The sequence below is a fragment of the Polyodon spathula genome, chromosome 18 (genome assembly GCF_017654505.1).
Source record: "Polyodon spathula isolate WHYD16114869_AA chromosome 18, ASM1765450v1, whole genome shotgun sequence".
Lineage (NCBI taxonomy): Eukaryota > Metazoa > Chordata > Actinopteri > Acipenseriformes > Polyodontidae > Polyodon > Polyodon spathula.
Window position 1 is genome coordinate 28,641,739 of NC_054551.1, and position 22,829 is coordinate 28,664,567.

The window sequence follows — 22,829 nt, forward strand, 5'->3', positions numbered from 1 at the left end:
TGCTCGAGTAAAAGTCAAGAAATCTAAACACAATCCTGAAGTTGGGGGGGGGGGGGGGGATCACTTAATCACTTAATAACTTAATAGCCTCATAATCCTTTAGACAAACAAAACAAAAAAAATACCTGAATCTCGCCCTAAATCTCTTATACAAGATCGACTTTTATTGCAGTAAATATGGTAGGTATGGTATTATTCATGCCGACCATAATATGTAGCATTTCTTTAAACGGTTTGTTTCTTGTGTGGAAGAATAAACAAGAACCCTGCCAAGTGAATTACTTCTTAAACAATAACATTTTATTTTTGTCTGCAGCACAATGTTCTTACTTAGCTGCTCAATTTGATAACTGACAGTTTCTTCCAATAGTGAAATGATTTTGTTTCTCATTGTAAGGAAATTGTGATTATCACGATGTGTGTTGGTATGGCAAGAATCTTTTTTAAAGAAATGTTTAAACTCTTTAAGTTCACTTTGTCTGCTGAATGGTATATATTATAAAGTATATATATAGTATAAAGTATAAAAACAAAATTAAAAAAGTTATATAATGAGCCAAACAAAACTGGCTTCTTATAATTAAGAGCTGTAATTAAATTGTTAAAGTAATACTGATCATTTATCCAAAGTTTATGCATTTTACTGCTATGTAGTTGTTTTTTTACTGTAAGTTTACGTTACAGAAACCTGTTCCCTGGCCTCAAGACCACATCCTGTTCATCGTGGGACCACAAATGTGTGGGTTACTGGGGAGGATTGGACATAGTTGATAAAGGTAATAAAGACCAAAGGTGAAATCTGTTTTGAACACAACCCAAAAACACGAGAGCCATTTTAAGGTTAATTGCTATTCTTTATTTGCATGTCTAACAAAGAATCATATAACATAACACAGTATTGTACACATCATCTAGAGGTTTTTATTTTATTTTAAAGCTAGCTCGGACTTCCGTACTTCAAACGAAAATTGTGATAATACAAATACTCAATGCTGTTTCACAATGGGCAAACAGGGTATTCTGCACAGAGTAAAGGGCACACAAGGGAATCCACTTCTGTCAAAGGAAAAGGTTAGATTTTACTCGCTGCTCTACCTCAACAAGAGTTCTTCCACAGCACCTGGCATGAATGGAGACTGGTCCCCCCTCCCCTCCATCCTTGCACACACATCGCCAGTCTGTGTATAATATCATATAATATTCAGTTTATACCACTGAAAACAGTAGTAAGAGTTATTGTTATATTGACATACTATACACATACTGACTGACTAAACTCTCTGTTTAACTACTGATATTTTATAGATGCACAAATACATGGTACACCAGTACTGTTATATTTATTATTTTAAAAGGTCTTATTTTTAAATAAAATTTTAAAAAAAGAACGAAAAATAATAGAAAAAAGGAGTTGGGCTAATTTATATCTCTGACATGTGAGTACACACTTCTATACCTTTATCTTTACAATGATAAACATCAGGAAACAGAAGTGCAACACAAAATGTAATGGTTAGAGCTGCAGAAAGTCCCATCTGAAGTAAAACCTGAGCTTATGTAAATTGTTTGAGAAATTGCATTGTAAACCATCTGGGATGAATGAGATATATGTTCTAAAATTTTAAAACAAAAAATAGGTATGAGGTCACTTGTCAATATCTTTAGTGAGATTAAAGTATGCAGGAAACCAGCCCCTAAACTGCAGGCTTTTTTCAGGTGAAAGGCATTGATAAAGCATGACAATGCAGCTGTGCAAAATGCCCTACACTGTCACTGGTTGTTTAACACCTTCATTTTCTAATGTTTGAATATTTTTAGTTGCTCTGCTGGTACAAACTACATTTTATCAACAGTCGTTAACAAAATACAAATACACTTTTCTTCAATCAGACATATTAATTATACTATGAGGGTGTTACAAGGTTATTGCTACTTACAACAACTTCCTATTGGTACGAAATACGCTTGAAAAAATAAACAAAAATATAACCCTCCTTTATCAGTAGACAACGTTACTAACACAAATATGACATACATATTATACCTTCTTAAAAGTTCATATCGCAAGTATATCCCAAACATACCATTAAAAACCTATAGTGCATATAACTATAGTTTGTATGTTAACCTTGTACAATATACACATACCAAGAGAAAAATGTATGCACAGCTACTGCTTTTTAGGTTTAGGGTTATACCTGACTGGAGACAAAAGGTCCCTACAATGCATGTGGCATTGAGGGCCCTGTGCTTTGTCCACACATACCTATTTGCTGGTTTTAGTTTTTTGTAGTTTTCTGCATCTGCAAGGGTATCTGTTGCTAAATGCATAAATTGTGTGGGACTACTTCTGTGTATGTAATTTATGTGCCAAGTTTTGGATGGACGGTTTGGTGAGGCTATGTTGCCTATATTTATTGCATATAAAAGGGGTTCCATTTAAGTTATATTTTAGTGTATTCTGGTACACTCCACCCTTGTTGAAAAGTCACAGACTACCTGTAATATTTGCCAGTAAAATATTCATAGTCCAGAAGTAATTCTCATTGCAGGTAGTGTGCTTAACAGAATGGTGCGCAATCTTTAAATCACTGCAGGGAAAAGCCAAATGTGTGTTAAATACAGTATATACTGCACATAAGGGCAGTATAGCGATTGTTACATAAATTGTAGTAAAAACTTAGTGACCATAACAATTAAAATGTATAGTAGTTAAAGTTTCATACTGCTAAACACTTTAACACTGCTTGTCCCAATTTACTGCTCCTTTACCAGCTGGCTTCACATTTTAGGTGAGGCAGGTGTTGCTATAACTGGGGAACAGAGGTGCCTGAATCTAAGAGAATTTGGAAAAAATAACATGATTTATATAAACTGTTCTGTTAAAAGATATTGATAATCATTACAATTATAAAACATCAATACTGGCACTATGCTGCGCTTATAATACTTACATTACGTCACAGCAAATCAACACTACACAGAGGAAATATTACCCATTTATACAACCTAAATACAGTACTAAACAAACAAAAAAAACACAGAAGAACCTCCCTAAGGGTGTAACTTTACATCACTGTACAAGGAAGAGAAGAACGGGCTCACTGAGGACACAGAGGGAATGAGGTTCAGTTAAAGACATTGCAGTTGTCTTTCAATAATTCATGCAATTTGCACCAAAATCAATGCAGCTTGACATTTTTTTAGGGGGATAACACTTTTTTTTTATTTTCAATTTAAATATAGTACAATATTTTTATTTTTGTATTTAATTTTTTTAACTGAATCTTTAAAAAATGTAGTTACATTGCAGTTCAACTACTGGTTGCAGCTCTATATGAAGTATTCTGATATCCTTGTCACCTGAGTTTCAGATAATGGAAATTCTGCAGTGTATGTTTGTAATTGAATTCAATTTCATAATTTGTGCTACTGTTTTAATGCCTATGCTCCCTTCTTAAATGTAATATTCTATTTAGAAAAAAATATGAGTTTTAAACAGCAGATGTAAACACAAGCCATCTTTTAGGCAACTTTTCCAGGCAACCAATGAAACACAGAGAACACATGAACATTTCTTAAACATTTCCTCCGTCGTTCATTGGTTGCTTGGTTTCACCATGGTCCTAACTGTTGATATGGAAGTGCTTCATGAATCAGATTGTCCATTTAGAGAGCTGGAGCACAGTATTTCTTAAACTTTTATGCAGCAGCATTAGTATATTCTATTACACTTGGATCATTAATGCTTGGGTCAAAAAGGTCTGTTTCATTTTATCGATGTTAAGCTGCAGTCCAATCAGTCCATCATGTGTACAAGTAGAACTCAGTTTCCAAACAGTTATTGCTGTTTGTGATTCCTTTGGAAGAGCCTGTTTGACTGTCAAAAAATAAAATAAAATAAAAATCCAGGCCAAAATAGTTCAATATAGTTAAATTCTGGAACTGATGGACACATGATAACAGTAACCATAGGTTATTTGTAAAACAATGAGACTTGAAGACTTAAACAATTATCATCATGTATTTGTTTTGTACAAGACCTGAACAAGCTTTTATATATATATATATATATTTCCCCAGACACTATTGATTGGTTAGTTTGAGACTTTAGCATATAGCAAGTTTAATAAAAAATGGCAAATGGAACACCTGCTATGTTGAGAACTGGGGTTTGGGTCAGTGTGTGTTATTTATTTATTTATTTTTTTGTTATACAGAAAATTCTGTCTCCAGCGCTCCAACAAGATAGCACTGTGACTTTACAAGTTTGCCTGGCACAAGTGTTGCTATTTTACCATACTCAGATTTCATAAAAGATCTGAAAATAATGTATTCCACCTTGCTAGTTTTGGAACAACAATGTGTAGACAAGTTACAGTTTTTCATGCAAAAATTACATTCTCAGATTATGAAGACAAAAAAAAATAAATATTCAAATGACAACCAATTCTATAGCGATTAGAAATAATAAGCCTTTGCAATATGTAAAGGTTACGTTTTCACAAGAATGTCTTCACCCACTGCTGTGTGTAAAATGCTTTGAAGGTGCACCATGGTTTTACGCGCTGGCCTCCGGGTTGTGTGCAGAGCCATTGCTGTCCTGGATCATGAGGCTAACCTCTTCTGGCTTCTCCTTAACGTGCAGGAGCTGATCCTCCTGGTTGAGGTCTGAGCCTGAGCTGACGTTCGGTGCATAGCGACCAGTCCGGTGCTCCTGCAGGGCTGGGCCCCAGCTGGGGTCTGGCTTTAATGCGTTTTTTACACGCTGGGAAGGAGGAAAACGTGCAAATGGTTATAAAGGTGCACTCTACTTATAACGGGGTCCAAGGGACAATGGAAATCATTACTTTGTAAACAAAGTATGCAGTAAACACAATTCGAAATGCTGCATGTAACTGTGAACAGAAGTACCTTAACCAGAAACAATACAAGAAAGATTAACGGCCAAAGAATGGGAGTTTATTATTTGTACAAAACACGCCCCTGTGGGCTGTACAATGTGATAAGCAGTACCATTTTATTATATTATATTTTATTATATTTGTTAAATGTAATTACAATTGTATACGTTTCAGCTGTACAACGGTTGTGCCAACAAAAACTGCAGCTGATTTTCCTGCCTGACGTCACAAATGCCTCTGTGACTGTCCTGGATGTATTTTATGTGTGCAAAATAGCTACTTGTGGAACAGGAAAACTATACGTATTAAACAGTACACTATATATATATATATATATATATATATGTGTGTGTGTGTGTGTGTGTGTGTGTGTGTATGTATATATATATACACACACACTTTATTAAACAGTATATAAACTGAAAGCCAAAAATGAAAGAAGAATCATTTTCCCAATGTAATACTTCAGAATGGGTCTTGTACACATTTACCTCTAGAAACGTTCTCCCTTCAGATGTCCAGATCTTGTAAATGGCATAGATAGGAATGCAAATTACTGAAGAGAGAGCCATTAGGAATCCGATGGCTAAAGACCAGCCAGGGTAGATGTAGTCATTGTAAGTAATAGGTTTGTATTGGACTACTGTGAACACCAGGATAAACTGCCAAAAATAAATAAATAAATAACAACATTAAAAGAGCATAATTGGACATGACTTATCCTTCAGTCTTGATAGTGAAACACAAATGAAAAAACCTTTTAAAGAAATTCTCAAAAGGAGAAAATGTGTAGCATACAGCAATGACATCTGGCAAGTAGTAACAATATACACATGGTTACAAAACTGGCGACAGAAAACTGGAGACCTAATTTTGTTTTCAGTTGCATGGTACTTGTTTGTTATAAGTAATTTTCCTTCCAGCTGCTGGCCTAAGGTGTCAGGCACACTGCCTCTTCCTTATGGTCTACTATTGTTAAATCTCAATATTATTGCTTTGGCACTAATTTCATAAACCATATTTCTACTTGGTAACTAACTAACTTAAAAAAAAAAAAAAATTAAATTTAAAAAAGCCAGATCATCTCTAAAACTGAACTGCAGACAAGCCCTGCAAACATCCTACAAAGCTTATATATGTCCCAAAAGATGGACTTGGCAGTCCACAAGCTCTCTTTTGAAGACAAACTACGCCAAGGCTATGTCACGCACCGTGATGATGGCAGGAGACACGAATCGCCAGCAGATTCGGAAGAAGATTGGGGGAGGAAAACCCAGCATCATCTCAACATCCTTGAAGTACTTGCGGAACCCTAGAGACAGAAAGATAAAGGGTAAACATGGATGTTCATGAAAGCTGCAACACATCCTCTGTCAAAAATGGGTATTTTATTTCATGCAGTTGCCTGAGATGAAACACATAACACTTTGGCTGAACTTCAAAAACAAAACACTTTCCCGTCTTTCAAGAATCCTGTCACTGCCTGCCAAAGTTTTAATGCTTACCGTAAATGTACATGATGGAGACACACATGATGCAGGAGATGATGACAAGAGAGAAACTGGCTGCATAGTTATCCATGAGCAGCAGCCAATAGATCCCAGCCTGTGTGGATTTAAATAAATAAATAAATAAATAAAAACACACACTATCAAATACAGGAACAGCATCACTACTTATCAGGTTTAAAAAAGATTAAAAGCCCACATAGCACCAGCCAAAATGTTTAAAAACCTTTAACTTTTAGTGTAGCAACTTTGCACAACTTTTCTGTCACTGTGTGTGATGAACAGGATTCCCGCCCCCACATATAGGCTATTTCTCAGCTCACGACATTCTGTTACAATCAGACGGTATTCATCGATGTACAAGTCAAAATGTTCCTGCACAGGGGAATTAGTTTAGGTTAGCTGGGAGTTTTTAACTGCACTTGTTAATTTTATATATTCCTAGAAAGCAGGAGAGCATGGTAGTGTTGAGCAGCTTTTACCTGGGATGTCAGAGGCACTCCTAGCAGAAAGCCAACTACTGCCACCCCCAAGGTCACATATGTTTTATTCCGAATTATCCAGTCTGTCCCAATCTCATCCACAATAGCTGTTACCAGTGTCTCCAACAAGCAGAACTACAGAAAAACAAAGAACACAGATTCAAACAACAAACAAAGTCGTCTGTTGTTCCCTTCCAAGTACTGGTAAAGATCAATCAGACCGACTGTAAGGGCAGTTCAGGATGCGATGTGGCTCACCTGAGTTCCAAGTCCTAGCAGGATGAGCATGAAGAAGAAAAGGAGTGACCAAAGTGGGGAAATGGGGAGCAGAGTGAGGGCCCCTGGGTAGGCCACAAAAGCTAGCCCAGGTCCGTGGTCGGCCACATCGGCCACATCCACACCCAGGTGGTGCGCCATGAAGCCCAGAATGGAGAAGATGACAAAGCCTGCGTAGACGCTGGTTGCACAGTTTGTTATGCTGATGATTATGCTGTCCCTGTATCCAGAGAGAAAAGACACAATGAACTATAATGAAAAGCGGGAATGAGGATTTACCAAAATGTAAACGTCCTGAGAATTTATGGAACATATCTAGAGATTTAAACTTAAAATGCACACCATAGATGTATTATTTTAGTTAGGATAGCTCTTATCCTAATGTTTCAGTGTTCCTATAATGACCATGATGGAATAAAATATTTTGGCCACTGGTCTTTTCACTTTAGGGGATTGCATTCCAGCTTGTCACCAGGTGGAGCTGCAAGAAACTCTCTCTCTCTCTCTCTCTCTCTCTCTCTCTCTCTCTCGCTCTCGCTCTCGCTCTCGCTCTCCCCTCAACTGAGCAATGCTCTGGTTTAACCAGTAGAGGACACTGATGTATTTTGCACTTTAGTTTCCCCTGCAATACAAACTCAGGTTTGAACACAGTGCAGTACGCTTCCCAAACAACTAATAGTGGCTTTTTAACCCTTTAACCTATAACTGTTTTTTTTTTTTTTTTTTTTTTTTTGACAAACCTCTATTAAAACAAAACCATTAAAATTCCACAGATACAGGGGCTAAAACCAAACCCTTGCCTTATGTGAAGAAATCAAGCGTAAATACAATGCTGATGTCTCATTGCTGGGTGCAGCACTGTACCTGTAACAGTTGTTGTGGAATTTGTTATAAGATGCCATGGTGATGAGCCCACCCCAGGCACAGCCAAGAGAGTAGAAGATCTGGGAGGCAGCATCCCCCCACACCTTAAACAAGGAGGAGGAGTTGACAGCAGACAATTAGCTTCATCACTTGGCTTCTGTTTAAACGATCATGCTATGATGTACAGCTACCACTGAACGATTCAGGACATTCCACTCCTATCGGTCACTTTATCCACAATCATTTTTTAATGGATGGCGTTAGTCACATAGGCTAACCAGAACCATTTAAAGTGTTACAAACCTTTGCATCCAAGATCATTTTCCACTGCGGAGTCAGGTAGTACTTGATCCCATTAACAGCACCATCCAATGTAATTCCTCGGATGAAGAGGATTGTCAGCACCACGTAAGGAAATGTGGCTGTAAAGTAAACCACCTGCATGACAAAAAAATATTTTTCAAAGATCTGACCATCCTAATGGTGCTCACAATATAGAAAATGTACTTACTTTCCCTGACGACTTGACCCCTTTGATGAGACAGAGGAACACCACGACCCAGGAGGCTGCCAGGCAACCCAATATTGGAAGCCGCACCTCTCCAAAATTACCAATGTCATCAGAGATGTTCAGCACCTGGTACCTTGAAACAAGCAGAACTGATATGTAAAAATCACAACAGCCACCTCTATTTAATATACGACAATGAAGCTTTATCTAAAAAGGCAAAGTAGGACCTATTTGTTGTGAGAAAAACAGCCACTCAGAATGCTTTGGAATGGTCAGCTGACCTTTATCTCACAGCAATTTCACTGCTTACTTTAAAATCTAAATTTTCACCCTAGGGGCTCAGTTTTAACGCAGAAGTCAAAAAAGGTGAAAGGAAAGGTGGGTAGCCAAGACAAGCTGCTTACTTCCAGTACTCCTCGCTAGGGCTGGTCCTCTTGGCTGTATGGTTCACCAATTCTGAGATGTTTCCCATCAACGTGGACGTGTTGGCGATAGAAGCGTTCGCATAGGAAGACCCCAACACCCCACTGCAGTCCTTGGTGTTCCAGGGGTTATTGCAGTATGTCCAAGGAAGCACGTCGGTCATAGACATGAAGAAGTAATAGAAAGCGATGCAGATCACCACGTTGTAATAAATACCGATATACGTGGAAACCACCATCATACCATAGCCAACACCTATTAAAGTACAGGGAAAATAATAATAAAAAGGAAATAAAAACACAGATTTTATATATATATATATGTGCATATATTTGTTTTGAGATGATCACACTTGAGTTCACTGATATTTTAATATGAAAATTTAAACAGTACAGCGATTCATATACAGCTAATGCATCTAGACTATCATGTATTTTAGGTTGTGTGAGGATGTTTATTTTTTTACAGAATATCCAAACTGGGGGGCGGAGTTGGAAAGCACTTATCTAAGGGCTCTTGTTGCTGGACTGAGCCTGGCAGCCTTCATACCACCCAGCTGCCTTTCTTTCTTCTTACCTTTAAACATGGGGCTGACTTTCCATACCCCAAGGCAGCCAAGACTGGCAAACTGTCCAAAGGACAGCTCCAAGAAAAAGAGGGGGATTCCACAGAACACAAGCATGATGAAGTAGGGGAACATGAAGGCACCTAGGGACACAAACATCATAGTGCTGAGGTTACTATACACGAAAAACAAACACTGCATTGTAAATATCACATGGGTAAATATCCCAAGAACACAAGGCTGTACAGGCTAAACAAAATTAAGTTTAGCAAAATAAAGTGCGAGTAAAGGTAATTTAGTAAAATGTATCTTCCTGGGGGGGGGGTGATATTGTGCATTGTAATTAATTACATTTTCACACAGTCATCAAATCCATTAGCCAGTTAACACTGTCAGTGAAAAGTATAGTAAATTTTGTTTGGTAACGCTGTTTAGAATAACTTAACTGATGGGGTTCTGTGAAGCAAAAAACTGTAGCTCATTAATTCTTCTTTCAACCAAGACAAGATTTTAAGAGCAACTTGCAACTTCTCCTGATGTAATTAAGAACCAACCCAGAAATAACTAATGCAAAGAAATAATTGATAGTGTTCACTGAAGACATAGTGTATAATAATTAGACTCACCTCCTCCATTTCTGTAGCAGAGATAGGGGAATCTCCAGACATTACCCAGACCCACTGCATAGCCGACACTGGTCAGAACAAACTCAATCTGGTTACCCCAGTTTCCCCGGCGTACGTTCTCATCCTTCTTTGCCGTCTCACCAAGAACCTCTCCATTCTGCAGAGAGATCAGAGACAGCGCCTTCAGCCTTTCACACCACCATATACACATTTCCATGACGTTATTCATCAATCTGACGGTATATACTGTATTAAGGCAAAGGAAAATAACCGGATTGAGGTAGCCTTTATTTTCATATGACCAGAGTCTAATAAAAAAAAAAAAACAAGTAGGAAACAAACAAATGTGCTAAATAATTGACTGAAGTAATTAGGGCTGTAAAAGTTAACACATTCACAATGGCACAGCATGAAATGTTCTGTTTAATGGGAAAATTGCATCCATTTCCTTTTTTCCTGTTCAGCAAGTGTAATCATTTGTAGCATCTTGTGAAAATCAACGTAAACTTTTAAATAAATACCAAAATAAGACAACTTTTACAAAATTACAGTTTAACAGTGAAAGATTTATGGTAAAATTCTCTGAAGTCCAGTATACCAAAAGTAGTTGTAATATTTTGAATTGGTTAATTTACTCCTGATTTAGTATGCTCAGAATGTTCTTATTGCTATTCATAAAATAATCTGTTTATCCCTAATGAAACTGAGGTATTTTAACGACTTTTTATGAATATCAATAAATTCTACTAATATAGTTTCTACAGTTCTTTAAAGCTAAAAACATGAAAAGGTAAACAGCAGCAATAAAACGAAAGCCCTGGATCTTAAAAAATCAAGACTTGTTTTTTTTTCTAGTGACATGACTTTTTAATTTGAAGGATCCTCCTGTAGTATCTGAGGAGTTATACAGTAGCTTAAAAATCGTAAGATTTGTTTTCACGGTACAGTATGTGCAGCACTCCATCAAAACACAAATTCTCCTTCATGGAGATATTCAAGTTCAAAAATACAAAGCAGCAAGAAGAATGTTGTATAAGGTATTCCTACAGCACTTTGATCTGGTCTGTATCCTCACGCTGCCTGCCTGCCTGCTTTCGTGCCAGCTGGAGATGCAGACGATATTGAAGTTGAGTGTTGGCCCACAGATTTCTCTTATCAAGCCACTACATCGCTGGGACTAAACTAGAGCCAGGCTGTTCAGCCTTCTTGTTTATGAACAGAATGAGAATATAAAACCCTTCCCACCATCAACAAATATTTTGCTCCAATTTAAGTCAATACTGTGACAGCTTCAAATCGCGAGTTTCTGAAACTAGAACCTATGTGAGACTTTCATAGCAAACTCTTTGCAAAGACAGTACTGTTTTGTTAGATGCTTTTATTACAACGGTCACAAAACACTCCAAACAAAAACGGGGATTGATTCTGTACCTCCTTGCCATTTAGTTACCGGTACAGAGATACTTTGTTTCACACTAGGGACTCTCCAAGGCAGCATCAATTATAATTTAAGCAGTAAAAGACAGGTTGGTCTTCAACACACTTGAAATCACTATCTGTGCACTTCAATGTAATTACTGTAAATACCATCATTCCCTAAATCACCACTTTCTACAAAATTACTTATGCAAATTATCAATGTGATTAGAGTTAGATTTACATTGCACAACATTAAAAGTAACTAATCACATGATCAAGATAATAAATGTGACAACAACAATTAAACATGACGAAACATCATAAGAATAACAATGCATTAAGGCATTTTGAAATCCACAGAAAATAAACTCAACTGAGTCCAAAGCACATAGAGATTATAACTTCAAGATCTTAACAGGAAAATAGACAACAGTGCCAACCTATCAGTGCAAAGGCTACATTGTTACAGTTCGCACCTGAAGCTGTCCATGACATTTAAGTGTTTAAATATTGGCAGCTCTTTTGCTCAGCTGGATGGGAAAGATGTAACATCAAAGCCCCTCATGTGCTCCCAGCACATGAGTATTCATGTGGAATTTTGAGTCGTGTGTGGAAAACAACGTATTTCTAGTGAGCGCCATATGAGGCTCAGGAGGTCCCAAGGCCATAACTAAGAGCAGGGAAAATGACAGAACAGAAACCTGAACTAGAAATACGGTCTGAAATTAAGTGATGTATGGAGCAAAGAGTGTGCGAGAAGTATATTCTCAACTTGATAAGGAGTCAGCCACCAAACACTTCTACACATACAACTGCACATCACAGGTACAGTTCTAGAGATTCCATTATAGAGCATGTGCCTTACAAAGTAACGGACGACGGAAGAGAGAGGTTAGAAAGTGTTAGTATGGTAAATCTTTCCAATACGTACTAGAAAGACCTGGAGGGAGCACATATGTTCCCTGTTTATCAGTTGACAGCTTAATAAAAGCTTGTTACAGGAATGCTATTGCATGGTACACAACTATACAGTTACAGTATGCACATGTATATTTGGAGCTAACAAACAAACACCACTTTATAATGATTGACATTTTGTGTCGCGATCAGTACAGAAAGAAAATGGCATTCCAACAGCTGGAACAGGACAAAAGACTTTTCTTTCAATACTTAGTAGAAATTCAGAATAAAGACCTAGGTGTTACTTTGTTTTCAATGCACAACATTTTCTCATGCCAACATGTGCCCATCTGCTCCTTCAATAAATACAGCACATGCTCCCCTGTACTGTGGTAGATGTTCCATATTAGTGGTCTCTAACCTCTAACTAACCTGAACTACTGTAGCCCTCTGTGTCTCTCACATGCAGAAATCAAGTAAATGTGCAACTGAAAATTGCATAATAGGTAAAAAAAAGAAGGATGCAACCATTTTACGCCACATTTTTTATATAAAAAATATACTATACTAAATTTCACGACAGTATTGTCTGGAAGGGCCAGATTGGCCCAAACAGTACAATTAAACTAGTGAATAAAACTTAAATTTACAAATAAAAATAATACATGCATGTAAAAGGGAAAACATCTTGTAACTGATGGTACTGCATGAATATGGGATATTTGGGATTAATAATCATAAAAAAATGAGTTTTATGTGAAGGACTTTCTTTCCAAATGATTTGTTTTGCAAGTAACCTTTACTTTGTGTACACCCAACCATTATCTTTCTGAGCCGGTAAATAATATTAAAAAAAATAAATAAAACATTTTCGATGAAGGCTGAAACCTGAAAATGTCAGAATTCAATACATCTTAAGTTATCTATATATCTTCTCTATAGCAAGTATACCTGAAAAGTACAGTCTTCAATCTAAATCTATACTAGTACCAGTAATGCTCTACTGTCCAACTCTAAGGAGCTGATTCTGATGAAACACTGTAAAATGCGAATATAAAGTGGTTTTATTACTGTTTTATCTTCTGCGTTATTTATATTGTTGATATATCTAGAGTATAGCTTGGTTATATATAATCCTTGACTGGGGGGTGGGACTGCCCATTTCACTACTGACTGACTTCTCTAAGTCTACCACTACCTCTTATTCACACAATATGAAGTCTTCTCCCATTCTGTCACTCACTTGACCTTAGCTGCCAGCAAGTGTGAAAAAGGAACCTTGAATGGCAGTTGCCTCCCCACCACCCCTGACCCTTGGAGTGATATCTTGGAGGAACCCTCCGGTGCCTAATATGTTTAACATGTACTGCAAAGAATGTGCTACTTTAGCAGACCCTTTAGTGCCTTTAGATACTAGGCAAAGATACCCTGCTGCTTAGGGGGAAGAGGTTGTTTTAAAAAAATGCCACGACAGTAAAAAAAAGTATCTTAACTCGAGTGCACAATCCCTGCTGACTGTCCTCTGCTATCATTCAGCTTGAAATCGATTAACTTGATGCTACAATTGTTTAAATAACTGGTTTCCCTTTCTAAAGGTTTGCTGATATGGTAAAGAAGCACTATGCACTATTAATATTACGCTACATTTAACAACTTAAGAAAACCTCATGAATGAATTTATTAACTAATTTACCTACACAGTACATATGATAAACAACATCAAATGCAAATTATAATGAAAAAAGCTATTTAAAACAAGCATCACTTTAAAATATGTTTACAATAGGTACTGTACTGGGGAAAGCTTAAAACAGGGCTGTAGATTGATTTAGTAACAGTATCCTCAAGGTTTGCTACAAAAAGACAAAGAATATTATATGGCATAGGTTTGGCAGGGGTATACAGTAGCAGCCATACAGTGACTTTTCTAAAAGGGAATCCAAGCCTTTTTCAACTTACATTAGCTTCATTTTCTAGCAGCTCATGTGTCACTATTTCTGCAGATGGTTGAAATGGGCCATAGAGACCGTTAAACTTCAACATCCAAGTGTGTAACTCTAACAGTTTACAAGATACCATATCATAGTTCACAATTTGACCCAGAGAGCTGAAAATCAGGTCAAATTGAAGACTTGTTAGATTCCAATTTGTATATTAATTTAAATGAACAAATACCAAAAAAAAACTGACCCCAATTACCTGATGTTAGGCACTGGGTTCATATACAGTACACTGAAGGCAGCATTAGTTGAGACATCTATTTGAATTTGCGCTGGTACAAATCGTGGTCAGACACTTCCACTTCTGATAGCAATCAGGCTATGTCAACAATTGTATTTTTTATTTCCTTTGCTCATACTCTTTAAATCAGACCTTGCCTTTTAGATAATATCTACAAAAAACAAAATCTTATTGCTTATCATCCTCATAAATACAAGGATGTTGAAACTAGCAGTTATGCATATTTAAATATAGATAATATATATTTTATTCAACACTTTTCATCCCATTGCAGTGATTACCCCTCTAACACCAACCCACCCCTCTTCTCTCTGAGGATGTATAAAAAAAAAAAAAAAAAATCAATGCTGTCGTTCTGGGTTTGTGCATATTGTTGGAGCCTAGTATTGAGCATGCTGTGCGTTTAACCAGAACATTCAATTAGTGGACGTGATGTGGTGGAGAGGTGCCAGCCTGCATAACTCCGAGGCAGTGCAATCTGTTAAAATATTTCCAGTCCCCACCAACATCACCACCACCCTTCTCTCTTCAAAGAGAAAAGGAAACATAGCATGCTGGGTTTCAGTTTAATTAATTTACAATAGCTTTCAAATTATTGCAATTAGTGTAGCCATTTGCAGGAACTAATTTTCTTTATTCCGCTTAGATGCTGAATTGGAGCTTCATTCAGAACAAAAAAGAAATTATAACTTTAGTACAATGGTATGCACTGGTAACCATGCCACAAACAAATATGGAATGTTTACACAATAAATTTCCCCACAAATACATAAATATTACACTTGTTTGGTAAGTAACTGGACAGACACAGGAGTACAGCACTAAACAAAAGTGTTGGGAGGCTACACTATTGCAAGAAGCCAAATGGGTACTGCAGCCGCTTGCTAAGATTGAACAACCTACAGTATGTCTTTTTGGGACTCCCTCCTCACCCATTTAACTGACTTGGATCTACCATGCAAATAATATTTTCTTATTAAAAGAATGTTCCATCACACCCTTAGGTTGAGTCAGAGTCAGCTGACCGGGAACAGAGGACGGGTATAAGGAGAAGTGCTATGTTTGCTTAACCATAAAATGCTTCCTTAATCTTAACTGGTTTCTGAAATTAACATAACAAACGCAACAGAGGGGGGGGGGGTTAGGGTTAGGCATGCCAAATCCTGATAAGAGCAAGGGATTTTATGTAGAAACTATATAACCCATGTGCATGCTTTACCTCCGGAGAATACACTAGTTACTGATGAAGTGACTGTTATTCTCCGGAGCGCTCTGTATTTTGATGACCACTGCAATAAACCTTTGATGCAACGATCGGTGTGATTGTCTCTGAACATCTATGCACTTCATTTTGCGACCCTACATGTGTTACCACTTTTAAAAATGGCACAATCTATAAGGTCTAGGCAACTTAGAATTGCACTGCTACTGTAGAAGTCTGGCTCACTGAACTGAGTGCACATGAACTGGCTTGCCTAATTGATGTGTTAACATAAAATTACAAAATTACCCCCAATTACCTCCATTTACAACTTCCTAATGCCGACAGGTCAAGCCTGGATACCAGAGTTAGAAGATTTGTAATTAAACAACCACGAGATCAGCATTAAGAGTGTCAGTCCAGAACATGCTTTGCAGTCCCACGGTCCGACATTACAATTTTGCCTTTTCCCGTCCAATGTCGACCCTGTCTGACATCATCAAAAAAAAGACATAAAGCACAGGTCTCTAGTCGTTCTCTCTCCAGATAAAGCTGAAAAAACCTTTCAATGGCTGAGACCGATAGGAGCTGAATGAAACTGAAAAAAAAGCTTTCCCCTTTCAAATAGGACTACTGAGCTATTAACTGTGACCTGGAGGGTAATACTCAATAAAGTACAGTGCCATGCAAAATTTTAGGCTCTGTCATTCTCAACTACAAAAAGACTGTACTAAACACTCAGTTAGCAAGAAAAACAGTCACAGCCACCCCTAAAATATTTAAAGAATGCATGGACTGCCTTCTCCTTTCAGCGACACCAATAAAAGAAGAAAAAAAAATCTATATATGCGTAACTGTTTGTGCTAGTTCAGCCTAATTCCTACATAAAAGTTTTACCTAGGCCACCATCCAAACCCTAACATTAGTGCCAGTCTCACTCATCTCAAAGTATCAGACGGCTCTAAATGAAAGAGTTCAAAACAAAACAAATGTGCATCCACTCCAATAGTCCTGGACTCTCTAATATTGACTTTTCTGGAATTCAAAATACACTACATTGTAAAAGCACAAAAAATACACAAAATTACTAGAAGAAACAAACAACAACACCAACAACAACAACAACAATAAACTACTGCAACAAAATGTTTTAACACCTACCGCAGACAACCCCATTACTTTCTTGGTATAGTCAAAATAAGAAAAAAAAAAAAAAAGATTTTTTTTTTTTTTTTTTTTTTTAATGTATTTGTTAGTTTATATTCTACCAAAAAAAGACTCCTCTGCCTTGACAGATGCAAACAGAAGAACTTGAGAAGATGTGGCTCTCGATATAAAACTGTGGGGGACAATGTGCCATAACATATCTATATATTTGTTAAAAACAAATCTTCCTGTGAAATCTTTAACTGTCAAGACCCCAAAGCACTAAAAAGGGGCAGAGGAAGAGCCCCCATAAATATGAGCCAACAAAAATGTCCCCTCTCTTCTCTCTCCAACACACATACCCATCCTACTTCCTCAGTCAAACAAAAAACATCTAATTGCCCCCCTCCACAACCAGGACTAGCCGGTAGATATTGTACTAAACTTTTCAGCTTGGACACACGTGGGCTGTTTTTTAAAGAGCTGTCCCCCCTGGATCACATGGTTTGGGGGGCATTTGAGTCGTCATGGACCCCCTGAAGGATTGAAGAAAAATGAGGCAGTCCAAACAATAGCCTGTCTTGATTAATTCAATTCTTTTGGGACCTTCAGCCGTCGTCCGGGCAGCTTAGCACAATCACTGCTTTGATAGCCACACAAACTCTCTCACTTTCTGTGGCTCCTTTGGAATCTGAAAGGTTTTTTTTTCTTCTTTCCACTCAGCACAGACACAAAAGAACAATAAAAAATAAGAAACTTTAAAACATTTTGGTTTTACTGACGAAGCACAATATATATATAATATATATATATATATATATATATATATATATATATATATATATATATATATATATATCTATATAATAAAGTTTATCAGGAAGAATCAAAACTAACCCGATCAGAAGACAAATGTACATTAGTGTTGGATTCTGACATGATTTGAGTGTTCTGTGTTTCTCTCTTTCTCTTGCTCTCCTAAGTTCTTCATTCACACCTTCCCTTTAGTTTCCATAGGAGAAAAAAGAAAATCCCTCCTTTCGTCCTCGGTTGATTAATGTCTGAATTATTTTCACCTCATTTCATCGGATGGAGCTCTCTGTTTTCCTCTCCGCCTCCCTCAATCATTCTGCGTGGAAGCTCTGTTTTTCCTCTCTCACCCTCACTCTGTCCATTTCTACAGTTAAAAAAAAAACTTTGTTTTCCTGTTTAAAAAAAAAGAGAGCGCAAGAGAGAGAGGACAGATCCACAGCTTCTATATCTACCCCATTATCAATGGAGCTGTTGTCATCACTCTGGTTCTCTGAATACAGAGAGAGGAGACTGTTACTTGCTGCCTGAACTCAAAAAACCCTGCCAAACTCACACCAGGGATAAAAAAAAAAAAAAAAGAAGCCATGTACTTCCACAGGATTTCATTTCCCTTTACTTGTTTTCAAAATGATCGCATCCAGACCACCAACATCTCCATTCACAGACACAGGATTTGTAAATCCAAGACTTGACTTTGCCTAGTTCTCCAGCTCAAAACACTTGAAGTGTGCAGCTGGTGTTTTTTGTAATTACACTATGTCGTTTATGTGCTATTTTGAAGATATAGCGAATGCTGCATCATTCATACAAGTCCTGTCTTTAATCCTGAGAACATGGCACCTCTGACTCTCTTACTCAAATTCATACAAGGAAGAGTTTTTTTTAGCTTTTCTGTCTCAACCATATAAAAAGTGTATCTGCTGTTGAATTGCTGGCGGTACTACTTAACTACAAATAATTATTCAAAACAAAGATTGTGGGGAAATGAGCCATTAGCTAGCAAAAAAGCCACATAAAACAGAACAAAGATTTAGAGCACAGAACACAAAACAATTTCTGTTACAAAGTATCACATTACAGAATATCCCATTACAGATAAGAGCAGTTGTAAAGTAACTCAGTAGCAAAAGATAAAATTCAAATAAGAGCAAAAAAATAGAGAATACAGTAAATAATTACATGTAAGAGCGGGTTCAACTAGGAGCAGTTAACATATATAAAAAAAATTGGTTATAGAGTAGTCCAGTATAAGCATGTAGTAAGTACGAGGAATGGATGAGAATGATTTCAAATAAGAGCAGTTACAAAAAATGTGGCTACAGATACCTATAAGAGTTAAGTCAAATACAATCGATAGATGCGAGGTTGGCAGATGCTGTCTGAACAGGTGTGTCTTAAGGAGGCGCCAGAAGGTGGTCATGGACTTAGCAGTCCCGAAATTCGTGGGTAGGTCATTCCACCAGTGAGAAGCAAAGGTGGAGAAGGAAAGGACTCTGGAAGTGGGGGAGCGGAGGGGTTTTACAGCTAATCTGCTGGTGGTGGAGGAGTGGAGGGGGAAAGAGGGGGTGTAGGGAGAAAAAGTCTGGAGATAGGAGGGAGCTGTCAGGTCAAAACAGCGATAGATGAGTAGCCTACATCCTGCAAAGGGCATTCTGAATAGGGCCCAGGCTTATTTATGACAAAACCTTTGTCTAAGTAAATGAAATGCATTTTTAAACACAGTACATAAACTGGGGCGGAAAACCGGCAGCTTGCTTGGGACCATTACAAAAAAACCTTTCAGACAACCATCCCTGCTAAAAGATGCTGTGTTAAAAAATCAATGATGAGTGTAATTTCCAAAATTGTAATACGTTTGATTACCAATAGCATATGCTTCAGTATCTATACTCTGTAATTAGATTACATTAGTTTAGCAATTGTCTGTTATGGCCTATAGTAAAATAAATGTTGCTTTACTCCCCATTACATCAGTGGTAAACATTTTCTGATGTAGTAAATAGTTGGATAACTATCAACTTGGATAGTTGTTTGTAATCCAGAAATACAGGTTTATATTCCAATATGGTAATGCCATAACAACTATTGACATGTTTTGTATCCTATATAATTTTAAAAGTGAGCGCCGATATTATGACCTTAAGTTGCTGTCAAAAATAGTAATGTAACTGAAATACTGTAACTTACTTACTCGTTAGGCAAGCAAAGAAATTAAGAAACAGATAACCCACACAGTGCACAAAACGATTTTCTCTGAGTGGTGCTTCAATAGCAGTTGTTTTGTCCCTGCCTGTGTTGTTTTAGGTGACACAAATTTTTCAGCAATACCTATAATTGCTGGATGAATCAGCTTTTCTGATAACCATGATCTTAAAACTTAAACTTCTTCATAATTCCTTTGATACTTTACCCCTTTTCAATCCACTTTTCCACATGGTCACTGCAGCTAGTTTTATCCATTTCCATTACTTTATACTGTACTCAATACACACTTTCGCAACAGCCTTGACTCTTTCCTTGCTTCTAAATCCCATACTATATTCAAGTAAGTCGCTCTCCAGATACTTACGGTAGAGAAAGTACACGCCACAAACGACATCATTCTTTTGGTGAATGGATTTAGCAGTAAAGTCCTCTTTTTTGACTTGTACAAACCGCACCCAGGTGTGAAATACGTCACTCTTTTTTCCTCTGGAAAGGCATGCATCCAATGCCCTTACATGTTTGAGTTTGTGCAACCCCCGCAGACGCACAAATTCACCGTATTATTATTATTTATTTTTATTTTATATCATCTCACAAACCTGTAGGCCAGACTTACAGACCGAGAACTGTTTCCCTTTTGAAATGTCACGTGGTACAAAATGGTAGTGTTTTTGGTAGGCGAGGTCCGTGATCCACATTAATCACATTTTAGTGGCCTATAAAATGTTTTTTTTTTTTTTTTAAATAATAATAATGCTAACATGTTTTAATAAACCCTGATGCATCCATTTCAGTGATAAAAAAAAAATAAAATACAAAAGCAGAACCACTAAATAGAGGGGTTACTGCATAATAGATACACATTTAATTTTCTTTTTTATATTGTCTTCTCCATAGACTCTAAGGGGGAAGTGCCACAAGCAGTAGAAATTATATTGTCAGCTCACTTCTTTAGTGCAGCAAGGGTCTGGATAATAAATGAACATTTGTATTCTGTTTTGCCAAGAGCTAAAACGGTGGGATATAAGACATCATGTACAGAATGTATTATACTTTGTTGTAAGTGCAGTTTGCCGGTGTCGATATACAGTACTAATGTACATGATAACTATATTTTTGTCTATTCATGCAGTCATTGGGAAAAATAATCGCAGTTCTAAAATAAATGTGAATTATATTAGTATTTAATATATTATCTCCTAACAACACATTTGAAAATACATATTGTCACAGATGGTTCTGGCACCTCCCTTTTGTGCTATAAGTCATTAGATCCTTTTGCATGGAAGGCCTGGGTTGCAAGGGTGTGCGGTTCTTTGATGGGCCCAGTTAAAATGTGTTTGCCCAATTACGATGGGAATGGGAATGTAGAGATGGAAGCCTAGTAACAAGATTTAAGTTTTTGCAGGTATCAGGCTTTTAAAGACTGTCACAGCTACTGGAAGCAGGCTGATCTTTGGGAAACAAATTGAACATTTGTGAAACTGCAACAAATATTGTAATGACTGTAATGCGTTTTAAAGAATATACAACTAGTAGAAAGTATTATTAGCAGATCTGTGTAAGGCCTGTTGTGGTGTTGGCAGAACCAGTCCGAGCTGAGCCTAGCGCAGAGTTCGAATCTTGCTGGGAACGTGCTGATTTGTTAGACAGGATTTAGATGATCTAAACTAACATGTATTGATTTAAATAATATGATATACTCCCTGTCAGTAATCATAGTAATACTGTATGTCCTCTGTTTCAAATAGGCCTGTATTCTTGGTAGAAAATATTAGGTAGCTGTTATGCAGTCTGTGTAAAAGCATGCAGGCTGACCAGCTCTTGGCAGATCCTTATCAGAGGTAGGCTACTGTTTGATTTAGGTGCCAGACCTTGGTAGCTAACTTTCTGGAGAAAGCTGTTGAGCTGAGTAAAAAAGGAAAAACATGCTTTGAAATAAATATATACATCTTCTGTTAGTGTAGATGTTTAAAGTAGAAAAATAAGAAAACTCTTGTAATGGAAAAAATAAAAAAATTAGTGTACAGGGTAACTGGTTAAAAGAGCAGACTTACAGTCAAGTAAAGAAAGGAGTGACTCCGATTTAAAGACAGTCTCAAGCAAGCATTCTAAAGTGAAGTGAAACAGAATAATTGAAATCAACAATTTAAAGTCTTAGAACTGCGGCTATATTTCTGGGAGCAAATGTATAGTTTAGATGACTGGGCAGTTATGTATTTTATTTGAAAAAATTATTAAGACTTGATCTAAAAGTAGCCCCTGAGTTAGAAGTAAATCTTTTATTTAGATTACAATAATACATGTTGTATTTAAAAGAAGCAAGACAATAAAATAAAAATAGTACAAACTGTAACTCTAACAGTAAACTTACTAAAGGAATACAAGCTAATGTTGTAACCTTGATTCTCGCCTGCTTGTGGTACAGACAATGTTGAAAATGACTCATTGGTTTTGGCCGATGAAGCAGGGATTTTTGATGGTCAGCGATTTAACAACCAAGATCCTCTCTATAATGAGCGATCTCGATATTATTAATGATCGGAAATACCTTTCGGATAACAGAAGATTGGTGTTTATCTTACAATAATCATTTTCTATATGTAACAGAAATTAATTAGAACCTGGCAGGAAGAGATGGCAATGGAAAGTGTAGGACGTGTTAATATGTTAAGTTAGATATTGGTTTGAAATAATGAGTATTGAAAAATGCTTAAGATAGTGTTTCATACTAATTTACCCTAA

At 37.0% G+C, this 22,829-nt stretch overlaps 1 protein-coding gene across 6 annotated transcripts in view; it reads right to left on the reverse strand.

The window, feature by feature from the left end:
- Window positions 1–833: 833 nt before the first annotated feature.
- Window positions 834–22,829, reverse strand: part of LOC121330829 (sodium- and chloride-dependent glycine transporter 1-like) — a 47,400-nt gene continuing 25,404 nt past the window's right edge. For 3 of the 6 annotated variants that reach the window (XM_041277668.1, XM_041277667.1, XM_041277669.1), the window contains exons 3-14: window positions 10,160–10,316; window positions 9,545–9,676; window positions 8,950–9,223; window positions 8,546–8,678; window positions 8,338–8,472; window positions 8,035–8,138; window positions 7,153–7,390; window positions 6,895–7,029; window positions 6,410–6,509; window positions 6,116–6,216; window positions 5,396–5,566; window positions 834–4,768 (exon numbers count right to left, since the gene is read on the reverse strand). In XM_041277668.1, the coding sequence (XP_041133602.1) occupies window positions 4,562–4,768; window positions 5,396–5,566; window positions 6,116–6,216; window positions 6,410–6,509; window positions 6,895–7,029; window positions 7,153–7,390; window positions 8,035–8,138; window positions 8,338–8,472; window positions 8,546–8,678; window positions 8,950–9,223; window positions 9,545–9,676; window positions 10,160–10,316 (1,887 nt within the window). In that variant the 3' untranslated portion in view covers window positions 834–4,561. Of the gene's footprint in view, window positions 4,769–5,395; window positions 5,567–6,115; window positions 6,217–6,409; window positions 6,510–6,894; window positions 7,030–7,152; window positions 7,391–8,034; window positions 8,139–8,337; window positions 8,473–8,545; window positions 8,679–8,949; window positions 9,224–9,544; window positions 9,677–10,159; window positions 10,317–17,081; window positions 17,139–17,963; window positions 18,298–22,829 lie in introns of those variants that run through there. The other 3 variants (XR_005951903.1, XM_041277665.1, XM_041277670.1) reach the window with 3 other exon arrangements.